This window comes from Salmo trutta, chromosome 21 (genome assembly GCF_901001165.1).
Source record: "Salmo trutta chromosome 21, fSalTru1.1, whole genome shotgun sequence".
Classification (NCBI taxonomy): Eukaryota; Metazoa; Chordata; class Actinopteri; order Salmoniformes; family Salmonidae; genus Salmo; species Salmo trutta.
The window spans coordinates 26908073-26928032 of record NC_042977.1 but is presented as its reverse complement, the minus strand read 5'-3'; the positions used below and the strand labels follow the sequence as shown (position 1 = coordinate 26928032).

Below are 19960 nucleotides of genomic sequence, written 5' to 3'. Positions count from 1 at the left end.
CTTGAGAGAAAGCTAATGCACAGTTAGATAAGTTCTGTAGAGGTGTTATCTTTATCAGCATCATAAAAGCTGATAGTATTTCAATCACATCAAATATGCATTCAAGCCAAACTGAAATATTATCAGAAACACATTGGGTTGTTTTCATAGCTTTCTATTTTCTTACAAGTGGTCAAACTGATGTAATTTGGAAATGTTGCACAGGCACATGACAGCGTGCTTGGAGTTTGCCAAAAGGCACTTAAAGACTCTCAGGCCATGAGAAAAAAATATACTCTGGTCTGATGAAACCAAGATTAAACTCTTTGGCCGGAATGCCAAGCGTCATGTCTGGAGGAAACCTGACACCATCCCTACGGTGAAGCATGGTGGTGGCAACATCATGCTGTGGGGATGTTTTTCAGCGTCACAGACTGGGAGACTTGATTGAGGAAAAGATGAAAGGAGCAAAGTACAGACAGATCCTTGATGAAAACCTGCTCCAGAGCGCTCAGGACCTCAAACTGGGGTGACGGTTCACCTTCCAAGGGGACAACAACTCTAAGCACACAGCCAAGACAACGCAGGAGTGTCTTCCGGACAAGTCCCTGAATGTCCTTGAGTGGCCTAGCCAGAGCCCGGACTTGAACCCGATCGAACATCTCTGGAGAGACCTGCAAATAGCTGTGCAGCAAAGCTCCCCATCCAACCTGACAGAGCTTCAGAGGATCTGTAGAGAAGAATGGGAGAAACTCCCCAAATACAGGTGTGCCAAGCTTGTAGCATCATACCCAAGAAGACTTAAGGCTGTAATCGCTGCCAAATGTGCTTCAACAAAGTATTGAGTAAAAGGGTCTGAATACCTATGTAAATGTGATATTTCAGTTTTTTTATATATTTTTATAAATTAGCAACAATTTCTAAAAACCTGTTTTTGCTTTGTCATTATGGGGTATCGTGTGTAGATTGATGCAATTTTTTTTTAAATCAATTTTGGAATAAGGTTGTAACCTAACAAAATGTTGAAAAAGTCTAGGGGTCTGAATACTTTCTGAAGGCACTGTATAGTCAGGTGGCTGTTAGCAATTTCGGGCAGGTGTGGTTGAACTAGTGCACACATCCACACACACACACAAATTGTCTCTACTCAGTCACTACTCAGTCAATGCTGGCCAAGTGAAAGACGAAGATATGTCTGTTTGTCTGCCCGGGCAGCTGGCCAACACAATAGACAAGACCCCCACTCCGCACTGAGAACAATCCACCAACACAATGACCCCTCAATAGCCTGTCTCATTAGAGCCACTCTCTGGCCCTCCAGTGTGGAAGTACATGCAGCTGCCAAGCATCCTCTTCAATAACTCAGCCACTGTTCTTCAGCAACAAGGTCACTTGTCTGCCTTGATACAACCTCTGTATGGATGGAATGCCACCATACACAACACACACTGTTTAAGACATATTTGAGCAGAAGTAAAAATAGAAAGGGAAGAGCAGGGAGGAATGGGACAATTTCACTTGTCATTCTCTGCTGTGTGTGCAGGTTAAGTAGAAAAATTGGGTAGATAGAATAGTTGAGTAGATAAAATACTAAAATGGTGAATAAGCGAGGTAAAAAAAAAAGGTTAAGGTAAAAAAATAAAAGCTTCATATTAAAACACCAGACAGAGAAAATACTACAGTACAGTGGTTTATTCTCTGTCTATCTCTGAGTTGGCCTATTACTTAACTCATTTTAGGAGCCATATGAGATAACTTGGCTCAGTGATCATCAGTTTCCCTGAACTATCTGCACTGTGCAGCAACTGAAGACATTAGTCCACTTACATAATACAGTAGGCCAGGCCTACATAGCTCTTCTTTCACATGAGCTCCCAACCAATTAATACATGCAGAGATGCAGACAGTATAATTACCCTCCTTATCACCTTTAAAGGCTGCCAACTCATTGTAACAATATCACTATACTAGTAGAATGAAGGAGAGTTGTAAATCCCTTGTGATTAAATACAGTAAAAAGGTTGAGTGAAATACAAAGAAGTTTTGTGGAGAAGTCTTGCTATAAAAAGAAAAGATGCCTCTACAAGGTTGGACAGTTGCCAGCATGATGCATGGAAATGCCCCACTGTAATGAATCCCATACTGTAGGCTAACTACCTCTACATAAAGCTCATGATTTTAATCTAATTGGATTTACTCCCTGAGACGAATCTGAAGAATAGGACCTGGTGCACTATCATCCCGGCATCACAAATTACACTACAGCGAATCAGCGTGAGGCTAAACAAACCCCATAGCTGATCGCAGCGTGCAGTGTGCAACCATGGGAACACAGTTAGGACAATATGGCTGCATTTAGACAGGCAGCCCAATTCTGATGTTTTTTCAATAATTGGTCTTTTGATCAATCAGACCAACTCTGAAAAATATCTGATGTGAAAAGATCTGATGTGATTGGTCAAAAGACAAATGAGTGGAAAAAATAGCAGAAATAGGTTGCCTGTCTAAAAGCAGTCTATATAGCATTCTGTTGCATCCAGATACTGAGATCCTGATACCGTGTCTTATTCACGGCACTAGATTAGCAGCAACATCATAAATATTCTTCCAGTCAAAGGAGCAATGTTCAGTCCTCTTAATGCAGCTCTGCACTGGGGCTGCCTAGCTGGTTGGTTAGATGACTCACTCAATGCATTTTTAAACTATGTATTGAGCAGTGGCTCAGCATTCTACTTCCTTCTGCTCATTTAAATCCACAGGGCTAAACCAAGCAGGGCTGGAGCAGGGAGGTGCATTTTGGGGGATTTTGTAAAAGTGCTCTCCCTTCTCTCATTCATTCAGAGGCTCTACTGTTACTACTCCATGCTCAGAGACTTGAGGAAGACAATAGATACATCTTGATTAAATGTGCTCAGTAAGGTGTATCAAATAGATCAATTGTCCTTCAAATACATGACAGTATAGTTGGCCTAATATATACCAGCCACTAAGAGGCGGCAGGGGTGATCAATTAGGCCCTCAAATCCATTCCAAATGTAAGTGTATATTTTTTATGAGGCTGGGAGATAAGTGAGTATTGGAGGCAGCAGAGAACAGAGAGTTTACAAGTAGATCCTGACTAGACAAAAGCCTGAAGAAGCTTGAGGAACAAACAAAGAAATAGTTCAAATTAGTGTGAATTGGTACAAATCCACATGGAGAGTTTAACCAGAAATGTGAGGATATGGAGAGATAAGAGGTAGGATAAAACAGTGTATTCTGTGGTTATGTCTCCTTGTTTTAATAAATCAGCAACTCCGGTCAGTGTCTCTGTCATAATTTGCCCCAGGCAGTTTTACTATATTTTCTTTACACTGAACTATCCCACTTGATTTACACTGAGTAAAACCAAGTAAAGAAAATGCTGTATAAACGTCTAGCAACATTGCCAGTTCATAAAATATTGTCTATGAAGGCAACCCACACATGCCAAATAAAATGTATTACATTTTACTTTCCTTGATCGACAATATGACTACAGACACTGAAACTGTAGCAGGAATATTAGCTTGATTTTCCATATGTGCCTTTCTTGTATTCATAGACCTTTCACAGTGAACAAGCTGTCTCCTCCACAGTGGTGATTTTAACATGGATCAATAGATTGCGGGTCCCCCTTCTACATGGTAGCTTGAGTCTTTGGCAGTTACAGGTGAATCAATAGTAATCTGGTCAATCTCTCTGCTACTGATCAGGATTACTGCTACTCGTGGGCACTGACTGCCTTTTATGATGAAAACAGTCTCTATCTCCCTGTGCTCAACTGGCTGGAACAGCCTGTGTGTTGTAGGCAGCCTATTGTAGCAGTAGTACTATGGTAGCAGTACTAATATGGTAGCAGTAGTACTATAGTAAATTACAAATATTGCCTTCCTCCTTATCTCACCACTCCATTCTATGTAGTGTTGTATTTTAAATTCAAACAGAGCAAGAGACTCTCTCTCTCTCTCTCTCTCTCTCTCTCTCTCTCTCTCTCTCTCTCTCTCTCTCTCTCTCTCTCTCTCTCTCTCTCTCTCTCTCTCTCTCTCATATTATGGTGGGGCATCCCTATAGGATTGACCTACTCTGATTTGGTTATACAGACTCGATCAAAACACACCCTACGAATGGAATGCCTAAATCAATACTCACTTTCTAATATCAACAAACACTGCGAGACCTTTCATAGTCAGCCATAGTAGTAAGCTACAGTACAGGGGTGAATTTTAGTGGCTGGCCATTATTTAGCGCATCCATGGAAACAATCTCGTTGTTTGAGAAAATACGAGGCGTCAACCTCAGTCAGTATTATATTGTAGCACATAGAACTCGTGATCCCATAAATCAAAATTAAATAGAGATCGATTCAGACACGAGCACGTATCAATTTGGCCACGACTATCTTATTCACAGATGGACAAATAAATGTATCTAAACGTACCTGGGTCAGTGTCACCTGCCTTTGAATCATACTAGATGAAACTTCAAATTCTTATGGCATTTCTCATGTTTGGGTGTTCTAAGAATAGGACATCGCACATCCTCCGTTGAGCCATGTTCCAGGTTTGTCGGACGATTTTCTGAACATTCGTAGGGCGATGCTGCTGTGCAGTGGTCTTTCTCTTGGGTACCACAATGCTTCGACCAATAGCGGACCATTTTGCATCAATTTAGCCTCTGTTTCGCTGCCCCCGCCCATGCACGCATCACGCACAAATTAAAAGCCCACGCTTAGCAAGGCACTCGCACGCATATCAGAATTACGTATTTATACTGAACAAAAATATAAACGCAACATGCAACACTTTTACAGTTCATATAAGGACATCAATCAATTGAAATAAATCAATTAGTCCGTAATCTATGGATTTCACATGACTCGGCAAGGGTGCAGGCCCACCCACTGGGGAGCCAGGACCAGCCAATCAGAATGAGCTTTTCCCCACAAAAGGCCTTTATGACAGACAGAAATACTCCTCAGTAAAATTTTAGAGAAACAAGCTTTTCGTGCTATGAAAAATGTATGGGATTTTCCATTTCAACTCATGAAACATGGGACCAAGACTTTACATTTATATATTTGTTCAGTGTATATAAACTCAGCAAAAAAAGAAACGTCCTCTAACTGTCAACTGTGTTTATTTTCAGCAAACTTAACATGTGTAAATATTTGTATGAACATAACAAGATTCAACAACTGAGACATAAACTGAACAAGTTCCACAGACATGTGACTAACAGAAATGGAATAACGTGTTCCTAAACAAAGGGGTGGTCAAAATCAAAAGTAACAGTCATTATCTGGTGTGGCCACCAGCTGCATTAAGTACATCAGTGCATCTCCTCCTCATGGACTGTACCAGATTTGCCAGTTCTTGCTGTGAGATGTTACCCCACTCTTCCACCAAGGCACCTGCAAATTCCCGGACATTTCTGGGGGGAATGGCCCTAGCCCTCACTCTCCGATACAACAGGTCCCAGACGTGCTCAATGGGATTGAGATCCGGGCTCTTCGCTGGCCATGGCAGAATACTGACATTCCTGTCTTGCAGGAAATCACACACAGAACGAGCAGTATGGCTGGTGGCATTGTCATGCTGGAGGGTCATGTCAGGATGAGCCTGCAGGAAGGGTACCACATGAGGGAGGAGGATATCTTCCTGTAACGCACAGCGTTGAGATTGCCTGCAATGACAACAAGCTCAGTCTGATGATGCTGTGGCACACTGCCCCAGACCATGACGGACCCTCCATCTCCAAATCAATCCCGCTCCAGAGTACAGGCCTCAGTGTAACGCTAATTCCTTCGACGATAAACGCGAATCCGACCATCACCCCTGGTGAGACAAAACCGTGACTCGCCAGTGAAGAGCACTTTTGTCAGTCCTGTCTGGTCCAGCGACAGTGGGTTGTTGCCAGTGATGTCTGGTGAGGACCTGCCTTACAACAGGCCTACAAGCCCTCAGTCCAGCCTCTCTCAGCCTATTGCGGACAGTCTGAGCACTGATGGAGGGATTGTGCGTTCCTAGGTATAACTCGGGCAGTTGTTGTTGCCATCCTGTACCTGTCCCGCAGGTGTGATGTTCGGATGTACCGATTCTGTGCAGGTGTTGTTACATGTGGTCTGCCACTGCGAGGATGATCAGCTGTCCATCCTGTCTCCCTGTAGTGCTGTCTTAGGTGTCTCACAGTTCAGACATTGCAATTTATTGCCCTGGCCACATCTGCAGTCCTCATGCCTCCTTGCAGCATGCCTAAGGCATGTTCACGCAGATGATCAGTAGAAAGGCCTCTTTACTGTCGTAAGTTTTCGCAACTGTGACCTTAATTGCATACCATATGTAGGCTGTTAGTGTCTTAACGACCGTTCCACAGGTGCATGTTCATTAATTGTTTATGGTTAATTGAACAAGCATGGGAAACAGGGTTTAAACCCTTTACAATGAAGATCTGTTAAGTTATTTGGATTTTTACGAATTATCTTTGAAAGACAGGGTCCTGAAAAAGGGATGTTTCTTTTTTTGCTGAGTTTATTTCACAAATGTACAGTATGTCCATAGTATGGAAGCCCCACTTTTGTTTCTTCTCAAAATGTAAATATTATCTAAAAATGTTGAGATACATAAGTAAACCTTTCAAGATATTATTTCAACATTTCGAGATTCTATCTCAAATATTCAAGATACTAAGTCAAAATTTCGAGATACTACCTTGAAGAGATACTAACTTGAAATATCGAGATAGTAGAACATTCGTATAGGATATGTTTCTTCATTTGTAGCATTACGTGGCAATTTCCATCTATCCACCTTGCAAAGTTCAGCACAGCACCGCAAACGTGTGGAGAGCTGGTATTTGCCCCAACAATTTAGATTCGGTTGAATAAAAAAATATTGACACAAAGTAAAAAAAAAAAAGGAACAATACTGTTGTTTAGACTGATTTGCCTCATGATTTGTCAACTCATGCACAAGGAAACAACATCCCCAGTTCACTGACCCGCAACACTGGGGCCCCACAAGGGTGCGTGCTCACCCCCCTCCTGTACTCCCTGTTCACCCATGACTGCGTGGCTATGCACGCCTCCAACTCAATCATCAAGTTTGCAGACGACACAACAGTACTGGGCTTGATTACCAACAACGATGAGACAGCCTACAGGGAGGAGGTGAGGACACTCGGAGTGTGGTGTCAGGAAAACAACCTCTCACTCAATGTCAACAATACAAGGAAGATGATCGTGGACTTCAGGAAACAGCAGAGGGAGCACCCCCCTATCCACATCAAAGGGACAGTAGTGGAGAAGGTGGAAAGTTTTAAGTTCCTCGGCATACACATCACAGACAAACTGAAATGGCCCACTCACACAGACAGTGTGGTGAAGAAGGAACAACAAATCAAATCAAATAAAATACAATTTTATTTGTTACATGCGCCGAATACAACAGGTGTAAACCTTACAGGGAAATGCTTACTTATAAGCCCTTAACCAACAATGCTTTACTCCTCCTGTTGTGCTCATTTCATGTTAATTCATTCTGTGTTCCCAGTCCAAAATGACCGCCCCATTATAGCTGATTATAAATCCATAATAATACATATATTATCCCCTAATGTTGTGTTAGATCTTTTTATCATCTTAAGTTCTTGTGAACATTACACATTTTGAACTTCTATTTGCTATTTATGGCCTGTAGGGCTCATTGACCTGAGCTCATTGTAACGACTGCCATGAGAGAGAGTGGACCAAAACGCAGCGGAGTTAGTGTTCATCATATTTAATTCTTAAACGGAACACTATACAATTACAAAACAAGAAACTGACAGCCAAACAGTCCTGTCAGGTGAAACACAATGACAGAAACAATTACCCACAAAACCCCAACGGAAAAACATGCACTTATGTGTGACTCCCAATCAACAACAACGAACCTCAGCTGTGCCTGATTGGGAGCCACACACGGCCCAAAAGAAAGAAATACAAAAACATAGAAAAAGAACATAGAACACCCACCCAATGTAACACCCTGGCCTAACCAAAATAAAGAACAAAAACCCCTCTCTATGGCCAGGGCGTTACAGTACCACCCCCCCCCCAAGGTGCGGACTCCAGCCGCAAAACCTGACACTGAAGGGGAGGGTCTGGGTGGGCCTTCCTACGGCGGCGGCTCAGGTGCGGGACGTGGCCTCTGCCCCACCCTTGGCGTCGCCCTCTTAGGTGGCGCACCTAGCCGCGCCGAAGGTCTGGTGGGTGACCCTGACTTCGCCCGGCTGGCGGGCGACCCTTGTTGCGCCCGGCTGGCGGGTGTCCCTTGCTGCGCCCGGATGGCGGGCGGTGATGGCTGCGCCCGGCTGGCAGGCGACCCTTGCTGCACCCGACTGGCGGATGACCCTGGCTGCTCCCTGCTGGCGGGCGGCGATGGCAGATCCGGACAGGCGGGCCACTCTGGCAGATCCGGACCGGCGGGCCACTCTGGCAGCTCCGAACCGGCGGGCCACTCTGGCAGCTCCGAACCGGCGGGCCACTCTGGCAGCTCCGAACCGGCGGGCCACTCTGGCAGCTCCGAACCGGCGGGCCAATCTGGCAGCTCCGGACAGGCGGGCCGCTCTGGCCGCTCCGGACAGGCGGGCCGCTCTGGCCGCTCCGGACAGGCGGGCCGCTCTGGCAGCTCCGGACAGGCGGGCCGCTCTGGCAGCTCCTGACTGGCGGGCGGCTCTGGCAGCTCTTGACTGGCGGGCGGCTCTGACAGCTCCTGACTGGCGGGCGGCTCTGGCAGCTCCTGACTGGCGGGCGGCTCTGGACTGGCGAGACCCACTGGAGGCCTAGTCCTGGGAGGTGGCACAGGACGGACCAGGATGGGGAGACCCACTAGAGGCCTGGTCCGTGGAGCAGGCACAGGCTTGACCAGGATGGGAAGACATGCAGGAGGCCTGGTTCTGGGCGTAGGCACAGGACGTGCAGGGCTGGGAAGACATGCAGGAGGCCTGTTTCTGGGCGTAGGCACAGGACGTGCAGGGCTGGGAAGACATGCAGGAGGCCTGTTTCTGGGTGCAGGCACAGTCTTCAACAGACGGCCAGCACGCACCTCAGGACGAGTATGGAGAACTGACTCAGGTGACATCAATTCACTGACACGCTCCGTAGGGTGAATGCCGTGCCTTATGCACCAAACCAGCAGGTCTCTCATCTCTCTCTCCTCCAATCTCCCCATCAACTCCTTCACTGTCTCTGCTTTCCACCCTTCGCTCACCTCCAACGTCAACCCGACTGGCTCTGGTTCCGACCTCGGCACCGCCGACTGTCCCGTGTGCCCCCCCCCCAAAAACAAATCTTGGGGCTGCCTCTCGTGCCTGTTGCGCTCTCTCTTCTCATACCATCGCCTCTCTGCTCTCGCCGCTTCGATCTCCCACTGCGGGAGGCGATACTCCCCAGCCTGAGTCCATGGTCCCTCTCCGTCCAGTATTTGTTCCCACGTCCATGAGTCCATCATGCTGCTCTCCTGGTGCTGCTCCTTCCTCCGCTGCTTGGTCCTTTTGTGGTGGATAATTCTGTAACGACTGCCATGAGAGAGAGTGGACCAAAACGCAGCGGAGTTAGTGTTCATCATATTTAATTCTTAAACGGAACACTATACAATTACAAAACAAGAAACTGACAGCCAAACAGTCCTGTCAGGTGAAACACAATGACAGAAACAATTACCCACAAAACCCCAACGGAAAAACATGCACTTATGTGTGACTCCCAATCAACAACGAACCTCAGCTGTGCCTGATTGGGAGCTACACACGGCCCAAAACAAAGAAATACAAAAAACATAGAAAAAGAACATAGAACGCCCACCCAATGTAACACCCTGGCCTAACCAAAATAAAGAACAAAAACCCCTCTCTATGGCCAGGGCGTTACACTCATACAAATCGTTTTTGAGTTCAAATGTTTTTATTTTGACTATAACAAATACTCAGATGAGATATGTTGTGCTATTCATCAGAGACTACTTCACTGTCAGTTTCCTGGCCTCTCTCCTCCTCACCAGTCTCATGATCAAAGATATGATCAAGAGCCTCGCATACAGTATATTGTTTGGTCATTGTGCTGCAACAGAGTGAATTGTGAGCAAGACCTCAAAAAAGCTTTATATACCAGAGCTGCAAGACAAGTTCTATATATTATTGAAACAATGTTGCGATTGTTTATGAGAATGCCAACAGGTGTGGTTCCCATGGGGGAAAGATTCTATTGGGGGTTGCCATGGAAGCCAAGAAGGGAAGTGAGGTGTGTGTGTGTGTGTGTTTGTGTGCTCAAACACACATGCATGCGGGGGTCTGGAGAGGAATTGTTTCCATCTGATGAATGGGCATGTGCCTGAACTCAATTTTATACGCTAATTGTAGTCTCACCCATTCATTTCTAATGACTGGTCATTTTTGACCGGGAACACAACAGGTGTACAAAAGTTAAATAAAACACCCAAAATGTAATGAAAATCATCTAAATGTATTTTGTGTGTTCAGATGCCCTGTATGGACAAAGTCATGAAACTTTATGACAATCAGATTAAATTAATGTAACGGCTGTCGGGAGAGAGAGTAGACCAAGGCGCAGCGGAGTTAGTGTTCATCATGATTGTATTTAATTAACGTCAGAACACTATACAAAAACAAGATAACCGACAGCAAAACAGTCCTATTCGGAAATTATCTAAACAGAAACAATTACCCACAAAACCCCAACGGAAAAACAGGCACTTATGTGTGACTCCCAATCAGCAACAACACTCTACAGCTGTGCCTGATTGGAAGCCACACGGCCAAAATCAACGAAACAAACCAACATAGAAAAATGCACATAGAACGCCCACCCAATGTAACGCCCTGGCCTAACCAAAATAAAGAACAAAAAATCCCTCTCTGTGGCCAGGGCGTTACAATAAACTACATTTTTCAGAGAGAAAACATGTAAATCGGTCCAATTCGACCGGAACACAACAGGAGGGTTAAGAAGTTAAGAAAAAAAAGTGTTAAGTAAAAAATAGATAACTAAAAAATAGAAAATAGAAAATAAAAGTAACAAATAATTCAACAGCAGCAGTAAAATAACAAGCGGGGCTATATACAGGTAGAACCGGAACAGAGTCAATGTGCGGGGGCACAGGTTAGTTGAGGTAATTGAGGTGATATGTACACTACCGGTCAAAAGTTTTAGAACACCTACTCATTCAAGGGTTTTTCTTTATTTTTACTATTTTCTACATTGTAGAATAATAGTGAAGACGTCAAAAGTATGAAATATCACATATGGAATCATGTAGTAAGCAAAAAAGTGTTAAACAAATCAAAATATATTTAATATTTGAGATTCTTCAAAGTAGCCATCCTTTGCCTTGATGACAGCTTTGCACACTCTTGGCATTCTATCAACCAGCTTCATGAGGTAGTCATCTGGAATGTATTTCACTTAACAGGTGTTCCTTGTTAAAACTTAATTTGTGAAATTTCTTTCCTTCTTAATGCATTTGAGCCAATCAGTTGGGTTGTGACAAGGTAGTGGGGGTATACAGAAGATAGCCCTATTCGGTAAAAGACCAACTCCATACTATGGAAAGAACAGCTCAAATAAGCAAAAAGAATTGACAGTCATTACTTTAAGACATGAAGGTCAGTCAATATGGAACATTTGAAGAACTTTGAAAGTTTCTTCAAGTGCAGTCGCAAAAACTATCAAGCGCTATGATGAAACTGGATCTCATGAGGACCACCACAGGAATGGAAGACCCAGAGTTACCTCTAACGCAGAGGATAAGTTCATTCGAGTTTCCAGCCTCAGAAATTGCAGCACAAATAAATTATACAGACACAGTAAGTAACAGACACATCTCAACATCAACTGTTCAGGCCTTCATGGTTGAATTACTGCAAAGAAACCACTACTAAAAGACACTAATAATAAGAAGAGACTTGCTTGGGCCAAGAAACAAACACAAGCAATGGACATTAGACTCGTGGAAATGTGTTCTTTGGTCTGGAGTCCAAATTGGAGATACAGTGGGGCAAAAAAGTATTTAGTCAGCCACCAATTGTGCAAGTTCTCCCACTTAAAAAGATGAGAAAGGCCTGTAATTTTCATCATAGGTACACTTCAACTATGACAGACAAAATGACGAAATAAAATCCAGAAAATCACATTGTAGGAATTTTTATGAATTTATTTGCAAATTATGGTGGAAAATAAGGGGGACACGTCTGGCACTGCAGGATATAACTTTGGATTATTTGGAACCAAAACAACATTGGTTGTTGAAGTAGAAGTCCTGGGAGTGCATTCTGATGAAGAACAGCAAAGGTAATCCAATTTTTCTTATAGTAAATCTGAGTTTGGTGAGTGCCAAACTTGGTGGGTGTCAAAATAGCTAGCCGTGATGGCCGGGCTATATACTCAGAATATTGCAAAATGTGCTTTCACCGAAAAGCTATTTTAAAATCGGACACCGCGATTGCATAAAGGAGTTCTGTATCTATAATTCATAAAATAATTGTTATGTTTTTTGTGAACGTTTATCGTGAGTAATTTAGTAAATTCACCGGAAGTTTTCGGTGGGTATGCTAGTTCCGAACGTCACATGCTAATGTAAAAAGCTGGTTTTTTATATAAATATGAACTTGATTGAACAAAACATGCATGTATTGTATAACATAATGTCCTAGGAGTGTCATCTGATGAAGATCATCAAAGGTTAGTGCTGCATTTAGCTGTGGTTTTGGTTTTTGTGACATATATGCTAGCTTGAAAAATGGGTGTGTGATTATTTCTGCCTGGGTTCTCTCCTGACATAATCTAAAGTTTTGCTTTCGCTGTAAAGCCTTTTTCAAATCGGACAATGTGGTTAGATAAAGGAGAGTCTTATCTTTCAAATGGTGTAAAATAGTCATATGTTTGAGAAATTGAAATTATAGCATTTTTATAGCGGAACGCCTGTCCATAATAGTTTTGATGTCTTCACTATTTTTTACAATTTAGAAAATAGTAAAAATAAAGAAAAACCCTTGAATGAGTAGGTGTTCTAAAACTTTTGACCGGTAGTGTACATGTAGGTAGAGTTAAAGTGACTATGCATAGATTATAAACAGGGAGTAGCAGCAGCGTAAAAGAGGGGTCTGCGTAGCCCTTTGATTAGCTGTTCAGGAGTCTTATGGCTTGGGGGTAGAAGCTGTAATGAAGTCTTTTGGACCTCGACTTGGCGCTCCGGTACCGTTTGCCATGTGGTAGCAGAAAGAACAGTCTATGACTAGGGTGGCTAGAGTCTTTGACAATTTTTAGGGCCTTCCTCTGACACCGCCTGATATAGAGGTCCTGGATGGCAGGAAGCATGGCCCCAGTGATGTACTGGGCCATTCGCACTACCCTCTGTAGTGCCTTGCAGTCGGAGGCCGAGCAGTTGCCATACCAGGCTGTCAGGATGCTCTCGATGGTGCAGCTGTAGAACCTTTTGAGGATCTGAGGACCCATGCCAAGTCTTTTCAGTCTCCTGATGGGGAATAGGCTTTGTCGTGCCCTCTTCACTTCACTGTCTTAGTGTGTTTGGACCATGATAGTTTGTTGGTGATGTGGACACCAAGGTACTTGAAGCTCTCAACCTGCTCCACTACAGCCCCATCGATGAGAATGGTGACGTCCTCGGTCCTCCTTTTCCTGTAGTCCACAATTATCTCCTTTATCTTGATCACGTTGAGGGAGAGGTTGTTTCCCTTGCACCACACGACAAGGTCTCTGACCTCCTCCCTATAGGCTGTCTCATCGTTGTCGGTGATCAGGCCTACCACTGTTGTGTCATCGGCAAACGTGATGATGGTGTTGGAGTTGTGCCTGGCCATGCAGTCATGGGTGAATAGGAGTACAGGAGGGGACTGACGACGCAACTCCGAGGGTCCCCCGTGTTGAGGATCAGCGTGGTGAATGTGTTGTTACCTACCCTTACCACCTGGGGGCGGCCCCTCAGGAAGTCCAGGATCCAGTTGCAGAGGGAGGTGTTTAGTCCCAGGATCCTTAGCTTAGTGATGAGCTTTGAGGGCGCTATGGTGAGCTGTAGTCAATTAATAGCATTCTGACATAGGTGTTCCTTTTGTCCAGGTGGGAAAGGGCAGTGTGGAGTGCAATAGAGATTGCATCACCTGTGGATCTGTTGGGGCGGTATGGAAATTGGAGTGGGTCTGGGGTTTCTGGGATAATGGTGTTGATGTGAGTCATGACCAGCCTTTCAAAGCACTTCATGTCTACAGACGTGAGTGCTACGGGTCGGTAGTCATTTAGGCAGGTTACCTTAGAGTTCTTGGGGACAGGGACTATGGTGGTCTGCTTGAAATATGTAGGTATTACAGACTCAGACAGGTAGAGGTTGAAAATGTCAGTGAAGACACTTGCCAGTTGGTCAGCGCATGCTCGGAGTACACGTCCTGGTAATCCGTCTAGCCCTGCGGCACTGTGAATGTTGACCTGTTTAAAGGTCTTAAGCACATCGGCTACGGAGAGCGTGATCACACAGTCGTCCGGAACAGCTGGTGCTTTTATGCAACAGCTGGTGCTCTTATGCCTCTTCAACCTCAGGAGGCTGAAGAAATTTGTCACCTAAAACCCTGACAAACTTTTACAGGTGCACAATTGAGAGCATCCTGTCGGGCGGTATCATTGCCTGGTACGGCAACTGCACCGCCCTCAACCGCAAGGCTCTCCAGAGGGTGGTGCGCAACGCATCACCGGGGGCAAACTACCTGCCCTCCAGGACACCTACATCACCCGATGTCACAGGAAGGCCAAAAAGATCATCAAGGACAACAACCACCCGAGCCACTGTCTGTTCACCCAGCTAACATCCAGAAGGCGAGGTCAGTACAGATGCATCAAAGCTGGGACCGAGAGACTGAAAAACAGCTTCTATCTCAAGGTCATCAGACTGCTTAACAGCAATCACTAACTCAGAGAGGCTATTGCCTACATAGAGACTCACTAGTCACATTAAACAATGGCACTTTAATAATGTTTACATATCTTACATTACTCATCTCATATTTATATACTCTATCTTATACCATCTGTTGCATCTTGCCTATGCCGCTCGGCCATCGCTCATTCATATGTTTATATTAACATATTCTTATTCCATCCATTTAGATTTGTGTGTATTAGGTAGTTGTTGGGAAATTGTTAGATTACTTGTTAGATATTACTGCACTCTCGGAACTAGAAGCACAAGCATTTCGCTACACTTTTCGCTAACCATGTATATGTTTTATTTTTATTTTTATTTCACCTTTATTTGACCAGGTAGGCTAGTTGAGAACAAGTTTTCATTTGCAACTGTGACCTGGCCAAGATAAAGCAAAGCAGTTCAACACATACAACAACACAGAGTTACACATGGAATAAACAAACATACAATCAATAATACATTAGGAAAATATATATACAGCATGTGCAAATGATGTGCAAATGATGTGACCAATAGAATTTGATTTGATCAACTGTAGCCTACTGCTAACAACTACAGCTGCAGGTAGCCTAGAGAAGACTACGCGCTCTGATCCTCTCTGGCCAGGGGAAACGAAGAGGTAATGTCATGTATTTATAGCCTAAGCTGTGCATTTATAGCCTAAAATAGGCCTATTTATTTGTGTTAAGAGAAAATGTGAATGTGATCAAATTGGTTTTATATTCAAACTTCGGGTGGCTAGGCTACCTAGACCTTATCAATCCAAAATTATTGATTGTAATTAATCAATCAACACAATAGTGATGACATACTGTGTGAGTCACTTCTTAATACAAAGGCGAAGGCCTACTTGATGTAACCCTGCGTAAAGCAAACTCAGCCCTTTTAGTTCTATTGTCCAATTGCAGTTGTTGCCCATTTTATTTTAAACCATATGACGTGATTTAAAAAACTCTGGTCCCATCATAGCCCATATAAAACCGTTTTACAGCTGATTTATTACTATGTCAGACCCTCCAACCAGGGTCCAGATTTGACCTGGTTAGGTTAGCCCAGTGGTTCTCAAACCTCTCCACAGGGACTCCCAGATGTTTCAAAATGTCATTTTAGCCCTTAACTACTTCACCAGATTCACCTAATCAAGGGTTAGTTGACGAGTTGAATCTGCTGTGCTAGTTTTGGAATATATCAAATACATGAACTGGCTGGGAGTCCCCAAAGAGTGGTTTGAGAACCACTGGGTTAGCCTACCAGATCAGGAAAAACTCTGGGACCCAGGAAAACTTTTCTTTGTACTGTGATGAATAGTGCCACCATGTGCCCATTAAGTGTTGCATCACCCTCCCTGAGACCTGAAGTAACTTGTGCTTCTGACATTCACAGAAGCCTGTTTACCTCCGCCATCTGAGTGCTGGCTTTCGCTTGCTTTCTTGCACTGTGACTGCTACACTCACACCTTTTTTTAAAGGAGGCTCTGTTTGTAAAGATAAGGGTATGTGTTTTCTCACCTGTCATAGTTGAACACACATATTGTAAGTCAGTTTAAGCATTTATTTAACTAGGTCAAGTCAGTTAAGAACAAATTCTCAGGTTTAGGACAACAGATTTTTACCTTGTCAGCTCAAGGATTTGATCTTGCAACCTTTACAATTACTAGTACAACACTCTAACCACTAGGCTACCTGCCACCAAAGCATCTGGTAAATGACTGGTATACAATTCCACTGAAGAATGATTTTGTAATATTGTTAGGGCTGGTTTCTCGGACACAGATTAAGCCTAGTCCTAGACTCAAAACATGTTCAATGGAGAACCTTCATTGAACATGCTTTTTAGTCCAGGGCTACACTGTTAGAAAAATGGTTTCTATCTGTAACCTAAAAGGGTTCTTCGGCTGTCCCCATAGGAGAACCATTTGAAGAACCCTTTTGGGTTCCATGTACAACTTTTTCCACAGAGAGTTCTACATGGAACCCAAAACGGTTGTACCTAGAACCAAAAATAGTTAACCTATGGGGAGAACCCTTTAGAATCCTTTTTTCTAAGAGTGTAGGCTTTATCTCTGTCTGGGAAAACTGTCCCTAAATGTTAAACAAAGTGAAATATGAATAATAGGATGACTAATAGGATGCTCTCCAACCAGTTTCTGAGAAGAGAAGTGTGAGTAGGGAAGGTCTGAGTAATACCAAGAACAGGCTGCTCTGAAAATAGCTATTGTGGATAAATTGTTGGTTTTCTTTCACCATAGTTATGGCAACTAGAAGATGGTATGATAGGCCTACAGTACATAGAGTATGATAGAGCATAGAATATGCATCTTTCTCAACAGGTAGACCGATATTCAGTTGCTCAACATTCAGAGCCACAAGGCACAGACAAATAAATACTTGATTTCAAGACTCTTTATTTATTTTATGAACAATTTAATGCAAAGATTCAAAGATAGTAACATCTCAAGTTCCTGAAGCAAATACAATGTACACTTTCTTGTATAGAAAAAAATGATTTAAAATGTAATTTGTATTGTAACTTATAATTTAGCAACAAATGTTGAGTACATCAAGTCAGAAGCAAAACTACACATAATTGTAATCGCATGTACACATTGAGTTGTGCTGAAATTCCCTGAGAACATTAACATAAAGCCCTTCTCAAAGCATGCAAACAAAGCTAAACATCATGGAAAACATATACCTTATCAGGCATCTTGCACATCATTTACAAACCATATCAACAGTTTGTCTGCTGTAGCTCAACCTGGTAGAGGATGACTCTTCCAATGCCAGGATTGTGGGTTCAACTCCTAGGACCACCCATATGTGAAATATATGCATGCATGACTGTAAGTCACTTTGGATAAATGTGTCTGCTAAATGGCATGTTTTTCACCTGGCAGGAGCTCACCAGAGCTACTATAAGTACCGGCACCTCAAATGTTCTATTGCTTGAGCTCCTGTTCCTCTTATAGAATATTAGCTCAAGGGGCCTCCTGAGTGATGCAGCCATATTAGGCATTGCATCGCAGTGCTTGAGGCGTCACTACAGACCTGGGTTTGATCCCAGTCTGTGTCACAACTGGCCGTGAACGGGAGTCCCATAGGGCGGCGCACAATTGGCCATCTGGGTTAGGGGAGAGTTTGGCCGGGATCTTCAGATGAGCTGTGTTTCCGCCGACATATTGGTACAGCCTGGTTAAGGAGCGCGGTTTTGTGGGTCATGTTTCGGAGGAGGCATGACTCGACCTTCGCCTCTCCCGAGCCCGTTGGGGAGTTACAGCAATGAGACAAGATCGTAATTTAAAAAGGGGGTAAAAAACAAAATAGAATATTAGCTCAAAAGTATTGTAGAGATCCTGCACCTAAATTTAAACAGTACCGGCATCCAAAACCGGAACCTATACTCTGGTTTGAAGACCAGTTCCTTTCTCATATTCATACGTGTTATGTGGACTTTTCTGAGACGTTCTTCTACTGTTGCTATTTTGGCTAGTCAGTATATTTCTCTTCAGACATGGGATGCGCTTTGCAAGTAGTTTCCTGAAGTGACTCTGAAACTTTTTCCCAACAAACGTGTAAAAGACAGGGCTCACACAACAGTAGAGGTATGCTATATTCCTAGTGACATACAGAGCGTAGTTAAGCACTTCGAAACATGGATCAGAATCATCACTGGTGGAGATCTGGAGGGCCCTCAACATAATTACAACATTGTATGGGGTCCAGCACACAAAAAACGTGAATATAATCACGAAAATCAGCTTGACTGCCCTGCACTTCCCTCTCATCTGGGTTGACATGATTCGGACCGTGATTCTAACATAGCAGTACATGACCATAGCCAAGGGAAACAGGAAGAAGATCACAAACTGCTGATAGTAACCAACCAGCTGCCATTTTATCATGATCTCATTGGAGAAGCCCGTCTCCTCACAAAGGTGTCCGACACGAGGATCCTTCCAGACGTTGTATAGAACCAACTCCTTGACACTGGCCAGCAGGCTGATACACCACACGACTGCCGAGGAGACACAGGCGTAGATCTTCCTCCTCCGTTTGGCGGCGTTGATGGCATGGACCACAGCCAGGTACCGGTCAAAGGTCATGAGAGTGAGGAAGAGGATGGAGCTGTAGAATCCTATGACGTACACGCAACCCACTAGCTTGCACATGACCGGGCCAAAGATCCACCCATAGAAGTAGTACAAGGCCCAGAAGGGCAAACTGGAGGCGAACAGCAGATCAGAGATGACCAGGTTAAGGAGGAAGATGTTGGTGACACAAGTGAGCTTCTCATATTTGTAAATAATGCACAGAACCAGCCCATTCCCAATGATGCTCAGCAGGAAATTGATGGTGTACAATATTGGGGTGAACTTGGCTCCAAATCTGTTCACATCAGCTGTGACACAAAAATTCACCACTTTATCCACAACATAGATGGGGTCTGTGTAGTTATAATCCATGTCATTTTCATCGCTGAACAAATCCAAGAAGTCTTTGTACTCCGCCATGGTTGTCAGTCTCGTAACCTGTTTAAAGGTTGTAAATATGTTTCATTTTCTGGTCTGCTATTATTAGTATTTGCAGATTGCAAGATAAACAGGTAGTTACACAATATTTAGCTGGTAAATATGCTTTCATTTCTTTAATAAAATTAAGTAAATACCAGAAACTACTCATTTTAACTACTTAACTTCTCAGTCAATACCCTACAATCTGCAAGTGGACTGTATACTTAAAGCAATACTTTAACAACTTACCAGTGTGACTTTTCTAGGTCCTGGTGTTGTGATAGTCAGAAAGGAAGTGTTGTTTTCCTGTTAAAAAGTGTCACTGCTAGTACAGTAGGTTGAAGCTTTGTGTCCGAGAGGGGTTGGTACTGCTAGAGATATGTGATCTACTCCAGCCTAAGAGCCTCCCAAACAAGGGGCTGTCTTGACACTGTTCAGTAGAGGAACCATATTCATCGTAATCATA

General features: G+C 43.6%; 2 protein-coding genes across 4 annotated transcripts in view; both read right to left on the bottom strand.

The window, feature by feature from the left end:
- Positions 1-4596, bottom strand: part of LOC115157076 (E3 ubiquitin-protein ligase HECW1-like) — a 58016-nt gene extending 53420 nt beyond the window's left edge. For all 3 annotated transcript variants that reach the window (XM_029704984.1, XM_029704980.1, XM_029704981.1), the window contains exon 1: positions 4439-4596. Coding sequence is in view for 2 of the 3 variants with exons in the window: in XM_029704980.1 (XP_029560840.1) it covers positions 4439-4468 (30 nt within the window). In the remaining variant the exon portion in view is untranslated. The remainder of the gene's footprint in view (positions 1-4438) is intronic.
- Positions 4597-17898: 13302 nt separating this feature from the next.
- Positions 17899-19908, bottom strand: LOC115157073 (chemokine XC receptor 1). Its single transcript, XM_029704978.1, has 2 exons — positions 19744-19908; positions 17899-19512 (listed from the first exon to the last, which is right to left on the bottom strand). The coding sequence occupies exon 2, from the start codon at positions 19492-19494 to the stop codon at positions 18379-18381; it is 1116 nt and encodes a 371-aa protein (XP_029560838.1). The 5' UTR covers positions 19495-19512; positions 19744-19908; the 3' UTR covers positions 17899-18378.
- Positions 19909-19960: the final 52 nt, after the last annotated feature.

What these genes read in the sequence shown, in the direction of transcription:
- LOC115157073 (XM_029704978.1), bottom strand. Translation starts at nt 19,494, where the DNA reads ATGGCGGAGTACAAAGACTTCTTGGATTTGTTCAGCGATGAAAATGAC.